Below are 11,173 nucleotides of genomic sequence, written 5' to 3' on the forward strand. Positions count from 1 at the left end.
TTTTTAAAACTATTTTTTGGGTCGAATCGTCGCTTTCCAAGTCCCATTGAGACCCATGTCTTTTCAACTCACAAAAATCATTCTCCAATCAAAATTGAATCAAAAACTACATTTTCTCAAACCATTTATTTTTTCTTATCAAAAAATGGGGCGCGACACATCCTAAAAATTCTCAAATAATCTGTCCAAAAATCACATTATAGCATACCAAAGAAAAATAACATTTTAAAAGGATAAAATTGATTAAATTTTCCAATTTTTTGGGCCATAGTAACATTATGGGGAACTTGAGGGGTTAAAATGCAATTTTGGAAGTTATTTCATGCATCTTCGAAGAAGCTTTTATTCTTTCTACCGGTTTCCTTCCTCTGCGATTTCATGAGCTCACGGTACAAGTTTCCCTTTGCATTAAATCTCAACCAAACATCAAGACTTTAATCTAAGCCACAAAACACACAGAACTTCATCATCTAAACAAGCAAATGATTCAGAATGACAACAGGCGATTCTTCTTCGCTGACTCCAAGCTTTGCTGCTTTTTCTGGGTTTCTTAAAGGCAACGACCAGAGATTCACCTTGTCAAGTAAGAAGAAACTAGGAATTCAAACCCATGTGACCTTAGATTCTCAAGCAAAGTTTAACGCAACATCATGCAAGAAAAACTGATCTAAATGCTATGAAATAAGTAGAAACACAGCAAAAAGAGAAGAAAAATAGCAAAACAAGTTCGGCAAGAATTTTTGCCAAGTCTGATGTGATTCTAAGCTTAAATGAAACGGGAGAAGACGAAATGCCTCACCTTTGGTGCTTTAAAGAGATGAAACAACACGTTAAACCTTGAAGGCAACGGATCCAAATGCAAAAACTTGAAGATTGAAGCTTCCCGGAACCAGCTTCAAGGACTGACGAGGTAATGATTTCAACGTGCTTGGAGACGTTTTTCTAAGAACTTTCCTGAACGAAAGTTGCTCTCTGATAAACGTATATTGTGCAGCAACAAAGAAAATCCCCTAAAAGGCTAAATCGAACTGGGATTTTGGGCAAAAATGGGGTCAGAAAATCAACCCTGGCTCAAAAATTTTCTGAAATTTTGCTGCGCTTTTTTCTCGTTTTTCTCTCTTTCTTTGCTTCCCTCTCTCCCTCTCTTTTCTAAAGTTCCTCCCTTGTTTCCAAGTTCTCTTTTTCTGGTTTCCTCTCTTTCTTTTTCCTTTTCCCTTTCTTCCTCTCTTCCTTCCTCTCTTTCTCTCGGTTCTTCTCTTTCTTCCAGCTTTTTCCTCACTTTTTCCTCCTGTTTTCCTTCCTACCCGAAGCTCCTCTCCTTTTTTTTTGCTTCCCTGATTCCCTCTCGTTGTTCTCAGCTTGCTGTTACTTCCAGATTCTTGCTCTCTCTCCCTTCCTTCTTCAACCGAAACCCTATTCCTTTTGTTTCTATCTTTTTACCTAGTTTCTTCCTTCTTTTCTTACTCTCCACAGTTTTGCTCTTTCTCCCTCACTCTCCCCAGCCGAGCTCTCATCTCTTGTTTTCTTCTTCTTTTTTCTTTTTCCCACTGCCCGAAGTCTCTCTTTGGCTTTTTCGTTTTTGTCTCTCCTTCCTCAGCCCGTAGCTTCCTTTCCTTCCTTTCCTCACCCCCAAAACCCTCTCTCGGTCCCTTTCTCCCCTTTGTTCCCGTAGCCTTTTCTTTCTTTTGTTTCCCAAATCAACAAGGGTCATCCTACTAATTTAGCAAGTGTTGTGGTGTCAAAAGAAAAATAGAGACACTTGTCTCATTTGCATTCACCCCACCTAGCTATTGTGCATGGTCTCCATCTATCCTCTTTTATTTATTTTTTTTTTGTTTTTCAAAATCAATTTAAGCAAACAAAAATTTTAATTCCTAATTGAAATTGTATTGTAAAATTTTCATTTATTTTAAAGAAATTAAATCTTAAAAGGATTAAAAACAAATTTTTGAATTTTTGTGAGAATTTCCTAGAAATTTAATGCAAAACTATCTTAAAAAGAAAAATAATGAACCTAATTTATAAAAATAAGCAAAAATAAACACTAACTATCATTTTGTAAACTTATAAAAATAAACAATAAATAATAATAAATAATAAATAAAGCTAAAATTGAATAAAATAAAATTGAAATTGAAATTTTTGGTGTCTACAAGGAGATTGTGTGAATCATTACATGACATTAAGGTTTCGGCGATTAGTTTCTATTCGACATTATTCTCTTCAAAAAGCCCGACGGTTCCTGTCCATGAGCTTCCATTTGAAGTGTCGAAAGTTGTTCTTGATGACAATGATATGATGAAGGAGCCTCTGTCATTGGAGGAAATTCGTTCGGTGGTTTTTGCAATGAATGTCAATAGTGCACCAGGACCTGACGTTTTTGGGGCTGGATTCTATTAGTTTTGTTGGAACATTATTAAAGATGATCTGTTGCTAGAAATACACAATTTCTTTAAGGGGAAGAACAACCGAAAGGTTGGACGAGTTCCCTACTGGTCCTTTTTCCTAAAATGGAGGATGCATTCTAATAGCATGAGTTTCAGCCTCTTAGCCTTTGTAATGTGAGTTCCAAGATAATATCAAAGATTTGGGGTAATAGACTTGGCAGGCTGCTACCCACTCTTATTTCTCCATGCCAAACAGGTTTTGTTTTAGGGCGTGGAATTGCAGATAATATTCTATTAGTCTAGGAACTAGTTGCTGATGTGGATAGACGGCTGCTAGATCCCAATTTGATCTTAAAGTTGGACATGGAAAAGATTTATGATAGGGTTGGTTCGTCTTTCTTGTTATTTATGCTTCTGTAATTTGATAGGTTTAAAGTTGTTGATTTATTGTTTAGGACATTCTCCAATTCTTGGTTTTGGATTTTGGTTAATGAAGAACCTTCGGATTTCTTTAAGTCTTACCAAGGGGTCAGACAGAGTGATCCGCTTTCTCCAGTGCTGTTCCTTTTTGTGGTTGAGTATCTTGGGAGAGGAGTCTAGCAACTTTTTGTCTCGAATGAGAGTCATTTTTTGCAACTGCAGGCTCGCGAGTTCCATACTTAGTCTTTGCGGATGACATGATCATTTTCACTATATGTTTTCCCCGTGCTTTGGTTGCAATTAGGAATTTCTTGCAGCATTATCAATCATGTTCTGGTCCAAAGGTGAATGTTAGTAAGAGTTCTTACTCCTCCTCCTCGAGATTGACGGATGAACACGTTCAATTGGTGACAACAACTCTGGGATTTAAAGAGCAGAGTTTTCTTTTTCTTTAGTTGAGGGCTCCTTTGAGTAAGGGAAGGGCAACTTGTGCTATGTTCAATTGTATTTTATCCAAATTGAGGTAGAGGTCTTTCCAGTGGAGTTCAAAAATGCTTTCAATGGGAGGGAAACTAATTTGCTATGTTATGCTCTCGAGGCTAATCCTGTGTATATTTTTCAAATGTTGCAACCTCCGAGGGCGGTTGTAGTTTCTTTGGGATGAATTTATAATTCCTTTTTCTGGGATAACTCTATGGAACATAGGAGGGTTCATTGGGTAGCCTGAGAGAAAGTTTGCTATCCAGTCGAGGAAGGAAGTTTGGGTCTCCGATCATTTGATGTGTTAAAAGCTTTTTCATGTAAACTTTGGTGGAAATTAAGGTGTAATGACTCAACTTGGGCAAATTTTATGCATTGCAAACATGTCAAGAGAGTTCATCCCTTTCTAGCAGAGGTTGGTAGACCATCAATTTCCTGACGTCATTTAACGGAGGTAAGGGAAATTGCTAAAAGTAATATTCGTTGGTGTTTCAGGAAGGGTCTGGTGGATTTTTGGATGGATATGTGGTGTACAAACATTTCTCTCTCAACATTGTTGGTTGTACCAAATGCGCCTCATATGCTGGTTGGCAAATTTTTCCGATCTAATGGCTAGGATGTGCACCGTCTCCAGCAATTACTTTCAAAATGTGTGGTGTTTAAAATTTTAAAGTTGCAAATTTTTTCAATTCTTAAAGATCAATTGGTGTGAGTTGTTTCTTCCACCAGAGAATTATCTGTAGTTTTGGCTTGGGAGGTGATTCATGCAAAAAGCAATTTGTCCGTTGTCAATACATTGATATAGAGGTCAATGGTTCCATTGAAGGTCTCGTTTTTCGTCTGGAGATTATTAAGGAAATGGATTCCTTTAGACTGCCAGCTTCAATACAAGGGATTACCATTAGTGTCTAAATGTTGTTGTTCTGGCAATGTGGTGGAAACAGTCGTTCATTTGTTTGTTACAGGCCGATAGGGGCATTTTGCTAGACTCTTTGATATTGTGGATCGGGTGGCCATGGGTGTACATGCTAGAATTGCTTCTTAGTTTTTTCACATCAATTCATGATGCGTAACCATATTCGAGTGCTTGTCCCGATGGTAGGACTGTGGTTTATTTGGAAGGCAAGGAATTTGGCTCGTTTTGAGGGTTCGATGATATCGGCGGGATCAAATCCTTTCTCAGGTGTACAACTTTATTGATCAAATGGGGAAGGCCAAGTTGCTGATGCCTCAATTCTATAGGGGAGATAGAGATTGTATTTGGGTACGGGACGGCAAAGGTAGGGTGAGTCGGCCCATTATCATCTCTTGGGTAAAACTTCCTATGCATTCGGTTAAACTTAATACAGATGCCAGTGTATCGGCGAAAGAAGCATTTGGGGAGGACTAGTGAGGGGATGTTAGTCTTTGCATTCTATAAAGAGTTTATGGAGCAGGATGTTATCGTGGCAGAAGTTTTGTCGTTAATGGTGGGTTTACTTGGTTGCCGGGAAAGATGTCTTAGAGATTTTGTGGCTGAATTGGATTCGAGTTCTTTAGTCAGGTTGGTTTATTCTACTCATGTAGCACGTTGGCCTATTTCTTATTAGGCACATCAAGTCTCTGTCGGCAGATTTGGGGGTATCTGTATGTCAGGAATTCAAGTAGAATTCCTGAGACTGGGCTGCCGTAGCACAGGGAAGAGAGGAAGGAATTTAGGGAGAATAAGAAATGAGGAAGAAGAGTAAGTGAGAGAAAATGAAGGAGAAATAAGAATCAAGTTTGTTATTCTGCTCAATAATCCTCATCTCGTGTACTGAGCTCCTTATAAGGAGATTAGCTAGCTAACCGTCTGCTAACTAACTGAGCTGCTGACATCATTACTTCTAACCACCTGAGTAACCGACCTAACAGAACAGAAATAGGTATTTATTATTCACTAATTACAATTAAGTCCTTCCAGTCCTGACAATTCCCTCCCCTTATGATCAGCCTTGTCCTCAAGGCTGGAAAAGTGGAAATTGATGGCTAATAACAGAGGCATCTTCCCATGAAGCTTCATCACTATCCATATTAGTCCACTTGATCAGATATTGTATCACAGGTTGATCATTTCTGAGGATAACCCTTCGTTTAAGGATTGCTTCAGGTTCTAATATGCACTGATTTTGCATGTCAAACTCTGGCATGGTGGGAGTGGTATGCTGATATGGCCCAATCTTTTTCTTAAGTAGGGACACATGAAATATTGGATGTATCCTGGCTCCTTCTGGTAACTTGAGTCTGTAATACTTGGCTGCTAGTTTGAGACTTTTCCTGATAGCTAAGGACTGTTGTCTGTAGGGTTGTAGCTTAAGGAACACGTAATCTCCAACTGCTAAAGTCCTTTCAGTTCTGTGCTGGTTGGCAAAATAAGTCATCCTTTACTGTGCCTTGTCCAGTTGTTCCCGAATGGACTGAGAGATTCTAATTCTTTCCTGTACCAAATCCTTTGCTCCTGGTATGATAGTGTCCTGGTAAGGCCCCAGTTGTACGTGTGTTGGCTTGTAACCATAGAGGGCTTCAAAAGGTGTGGCTTGTAATCCTGAGTGGAACGTAGTGTTGTACCATAGCTCTGCCAATGACAACCATTTATGCCAGTGAGTGGGATGTTCACTAGTCATACACCTTAAGAAGTTCTCCAGGCATTGATTAAGCCTCTCAGACTGCCCGTCTATTTGGGGGTGGTAGGAAGAGCTCAGATGTAATTCCACCCCATTAGTCTAAAGAGCTCTTGCCAAAACTTGCTAGTGAAGACTTTATCTCTATCACTTACAATGGACACTGGTAGTCCATGCAACTTGTATATATTGTCCAAAAAATGCTGTGCAACCTGTGTGGCTGAGAAAGGATGCCTGAGTGCCAAGAAATGAGCATATTTAGTGAACCGGTCGATAACCACAAGGACAGTGTCAAACCCGTGAGAAATAGGCAACTTCTCAATGAAGTCTATAGTAAGATGAGACCATGCTTTATCAGGAATAGACAAGGCCTGCAATAGGCCTGGATAAGGCATATTTTCATGTTTGCATCTCTGGCATACCTCACAAGAGCTGACAAACTTGGCCACATCTTGCTTCATCCCCTCCCAATAAAATGAGCTCTTCAATTTCTGATAAGTCCCTCTCTGACTAGAGTGCCCTGCCAAAGCAGTGTCATGTACTACTTTTAGTAAGGAGTTCCTGATATTGTTGGCTGATCCCACAACCAGCTTCCCTTTATACTTAATTATACCGTCTATAACCTGATAGTCACTCTCAGCTTGTGAGACCAGCTAACACTGAGCTATAACAGATTGCCATTTGTCATCCCCTGCATAGCTACTACATAGATCCTTCATCCACTTGGGTCTAACTGCAGAGAGTGCCAGTATAGAGTGTTCTTGTTGGTTTTCCTGGGCATAGCAGACCTTCCTGGATAGAGCATCCGTAGCATTATCATCACTTCCTTTCTTGTATTGTATCTCATAGTCCATACCCAGCAATTTAGTCAACCACTTATGTTGCAAGGGAGTGGTCAGTCGTTGTTCCAATAAGTACTTCAGTGACTGGTGATCAGTTTTAACAATGAAGTGATGTCCAACCAAATAGTGCCGCCACTTGGTCACAGCTAACACTAAGGCCATTAATTCTTTCTCATAGACAGATAAACCCAAATTCCCAGGTGAGAGAGCTCTGCTGAGATAAGCTATTGAGTGAGAATCCTGCTATAAAACTGCATCGATACCTCCATTGCTGGCATCTGTTTCAATTACAAATGGTTTCTCAAAGTCTGGTAGCCTTAGGACTGGGGAAGAGCACATGATTTGCTTCAATTCCCGAAAGGCAGCTTCTGCTTGCTCATTCCAGCAGAAACTATCTTTCTTGAGTAAGTCTGTCAATGGTCTGCATATGATGCCATAATGCTTGATGAATCGCCTGTAATAACCAGTAAGGCCTAGAAATCCCCTTAAGGCCTTAACTGAGTTGGGTGTAGGCCAATTCAGTACATCCTTTATCTTCTCATCTTCCATACTCACTCCTTCTGAGGAGATTATGTGCCCCAGGTATTCAATCCTTTGCTGGGCAAAAGAACATTTAGATGGCTTAGCATAGAGCTGGTTTTCCTTCAATACTTTTAACACCACATCCAAATACTGTACATGCTGGCCCAAGTCCTTGCTATAAACCAATATGTCATCAAAGAATATCAATACAAACTTGCGTAGGTAAGGCTGAAAAACCTGATTCATCAAAGCCTGAAAGGTGGCTGGTGCGTTGGTTAACCTAAAGGGCATCACCAGAAATTCATAATGTCCCTCATGGGTCTGAAAAGCAGTCTTGTGCACATCCTGGACTTTGACTCGCACCTGATGATAACCAGCTCGCAGGTCTATCTTGGAGTGGTACTTAGATCCTCCTAGCTCAGCTGTCAGCTCCTCAATGTTAGGGATAGGGTATTTGTCTTTAATAGTTAGTTTGTTCAGGTGCTTGTAATCAACACAAAAATGCCAGGTTCCATCTTTTTTTTTTAACAAGCAGCACAGGTGAGGCATAGGGACTATTGTTGTGTTTAATGATCCCACTGTCTAGCATTTCTATGACTTGTCTCTCTATCTCAGCCTTTTGTGAGTGTGGATACCTATAGGGCTTGATTTTGAAGGCATGAGCATCAGCCTTAAGAGGTATGGAATGATCCAGATTCCTCTCAGGTGGTAACCCTGTAGGAGCAGCAAAGACCTCTCTGTACTTGTCCAATAGTTCCTTTACCTCTGCTAGTGTGTCGGTATTTAAACTCCCTTGCTGGAGCTCAGATGTTAGGTTGTAACAACTATGCTTATAGTTGATGTAGTCTCGTAGGTCCTTATTCCTCAGTAGATTAAGTTCAGCCTCTACTACACATCCCTGCAGGATCACTTCTTCTGCTTCACTGTGAATAGCTATATGTAGCTTGTGGAAATCAAAGGTGATGGGGCTATAATGCGTCATCCAATCCACTCCTAAGATTAGGTCCCACCTGTGACGCCCCCACCTCCCCCTAGGGCGTACCCCAAGGTTCGGCAGGCCGCCTGCCTAGCTTTCGCCGGGACTCAGTTGTTCACTCACATAAATCGGAAATAACAAGAAAGAGCAAAACGAGGATCCAAAACTTAAAACGAAACTTATACACATTGCTAACTAAGAAAGAAGTACAACCGTCGAGAATACAAAAGTTCCCAAGTCACCATACAACCATCCCGTGCCAAGCACTAGGGCGAGAACCAAAACTAGACCTAGCCGATCGATACAGAGCTCTCGCCTCTGCTCGCCTTCTCCTGTTAAGGAAAATAAAACTAAAGAGATGAGCTAAAAGCTCAGTGAGGTTCCGAACATATAATCAAGCCATAAATCAAACAATAAGTCAAGAAACATTTACAACATTTACAATAAGTCACACATGAAAAGGATACGTTCGTTCATTCGTTCGTTCTCCTGTCATTCCCCTTATTCCTTCATTCGTTTGAAAATGCATTTTTCATTTATCAATGAAACCCTCGTTCGTTCGTTCATTTCATTCAACCCTTCCTGGACATTGGCCAGGCTCCACCAACCTACAAAGTAATACTCGAGTATACCAAACGTTCACCCAGGTCGTCACCATATCGCCCGACCGAGTCCGCTTCTGGCTCAAGTCGATCGGTAACAAGGGGCAGTGGCCAGTTCAGCCAAAAGGCTTACATTCATGTACAAGTAACATTTCAATCGTTCAATCATTGAAAATTTCACAATCATTTAGGTTGAGTGCGATAAAGTACACACTCGCCTAGAAAACTCGTTTTGGCTAATCATTGAAAGCGTTTAACATGTTATCAGTCATATATAAGCCATATAATCAAGAAACATAACAAACAAGGAACACTCACCTATTTACGTAAAACAACGTGCAAATATCCTTCCGTATATTACCTCAGTCACCGAGAAAACCTAAGAGTAAATGAGAAAGAATATTACAATCTATCTAGCACAAACAAGTAAGTGAAATCAAAGAAAAACCGGCAATTGATAAGTAAAATGTATAAAGACGCCTTTATAGTGAAAAGGGGATATTTGGATCGGAGGACGAAAATAACTAGGGTTTCATAAATCAAACACAAAACTAACTCAAGCGGGTTATAAAATGTCCGGCGGAAAACACTTGGATCAAAGACAACTCGGACTCCAACGAGATAGGCTAAAAATATTGTTTTCGGAATCATTTAGATAGTTCAAAATCACCTCATACCCAAGCAGCTAGTATAGTCTACACGTCATGATAAAATCATGTGAAAAGGAGGACAATACTACCTTACGTTCACATTTAAAACCTCACTTAAACGTGGTTCACTTGTGGCCGAGAAAACCCTAAATCATACCTCTATATTTTAGGTACGGAGTAAGTAAACATCTGGCGTTTCAAATTGAAGAGGTATCATGTTTTGGAATGGTAAAACGGAATGGTAAAACGGTCATAGTATTTGCCAAACGAAAATATACAAATTCAAATAGAAACTTAGCCCTCGAGCGAAAATTTGGGCAGCACGCCCTTTGTATTTACCTATTTTTCCAGCCATTTATGGCTTCATTATCTTACTCAATCCAACCCAAAGTTATCCACAACTCAAAGTCAGTTCAATAGCCAATCCATAGGCTTAAAACAATACAAGAACAAAGATTAAGCTAATATCAAGTGCGGAAACAAAGCTTATAGAAGACAGATTTGATGGGTTTTTGCGGAACAGGCACATCCGAAGCTACGCTTATCAGATTGAGGTACAAATTATACCAATTCGAATCTAAGATGAAGGCCTACAATTTTTATGAAGAGCACTTAGTCTAATTTTCAGTGTAACCTAATCAAATTCCCAATTCATATAACCTGGTTCCAACTATTCGGCTAATCAACCGTACTGCATTTAAATGACCATATCTCAGTCTACCGAGGTCTGTTTAAGAAGTTCTTGGTGGTGTTGAAAAGATAAGACAGGGTACTAAAACTTTCATGTTTTGGCCATTGGCTAAATCAGTACGGATCATAGTGAATAAATACAACCAAATAGACTAAACTGTCATTTTGGTCTTTTCACAGGCTACATTGTTCCGATTGAGCTGAAATTTTGTAGGCACCTATAAAATAACATTCTCTACAACTTGAAAGTTTTAGGCCAAGCCTAATTCGACCTCTAACTATGAGTACTAAAACCGGGCAGAACTGAATTGAAATTTTCCAGAAATCTGGGATTCTTGCAATCAATTGCTAATTTCCTTATTTTTGGCTTGCTTCACTACCTTAACTTCCCATATCAGATTATAAACATCAAAGCCCCAATTTTTAAGCACTAGAAAAATTATAGGAAAACTGTAACAATTCCAATAAAAATGGAAAATCATGATCCAAGCCTCTATTTCACCACATACATCAATAATTCAACCATATGTGACATATTTAGCAGCTAATCGCGAATTTAATCGGAGAGTCAAGGTTCTAGCATGTATACCTTTCCAAGGAGACTAGAAACAAGTGTTTAAGGCCTTTATTCCTCAAGAAAATTATACCGGTAGGTAGCCCTTGTGCTAGATAACAACTTAATCGGAGTAGATTTGCGCGAATAGAAGAAACTTTTCAAGATTTGGAGAAGAACAAGATGAACTCTCTTTGTCTTTCTCTCTCTCTCTTGTCTCGGCTATGGAGCAGAAAAAATGAAGAAGAAAGGCTGTTCTTAGGGAGTTAAGAAGACAAGAGATTAGGATTAATCTAAGCCACAAGTTTGGCCAACACTTGGTTTAATTACAACCACAAAAATTTCTCTTTCTTCTCCTTGCATTTTGGCCACATATTTTGGTCAAGAGATAACCATGAGGGGGAAGATATTT

The 11,173-nt window shown here is 39.6% G+C and overlaps 1 protein-coding gene and 1 long non-coding RNA gene across 2 annotated transcripts; both read right to left on the bottom strand.

The window, feature by feature from the left end:
• Positions 1-384: 384 nt before the first annotated feature.
• On the bottom strand, positions 385-1,674 carry LOC140035340 (uncharacterized). Its single transcript, XR_011839468.1, has 2 exons — positions 800-1,674; positions 385-575 (listed from the first exon to the last, which is right to left on the bottom strand). It is a non-coding gene; the product is annotated as an uncharacterized lncRNA (long non-coding RNA).
• Positions 1,675-5,266: 3,592 nt separating this feature from the next.
• LOC140035665 (uncharacterized) lies at positions 5,267-5,686 on the bottom strand. Its single transcript, XM_072076979.1, has one exon. It carries the CDS (start codon positions 5,684-5,686, stop codon positions 5,267-5,269), a length of 420 nt encoding a protein of 139 aa, XP_071933080.1.
• Between the last annotated feature and the right edge of the window lie 5,487 nt (positions 5,687-11,173).

Source organism: Coffea arabica, chromosome 2c (assembly GCF_036785885.1).
Source record: "Coffea arabica cultivar ET-39 chromosome 2c, Coffea Arabica ET-39 HiFi, whole genome shotgun sequence".
NCBI classification, from domain to species: Eukaryota; Viridiplantae; Streptophyta; class Magnoliopsida; order Gentianales; family Rubiaceae; genus Coffea; species Coffea arabica.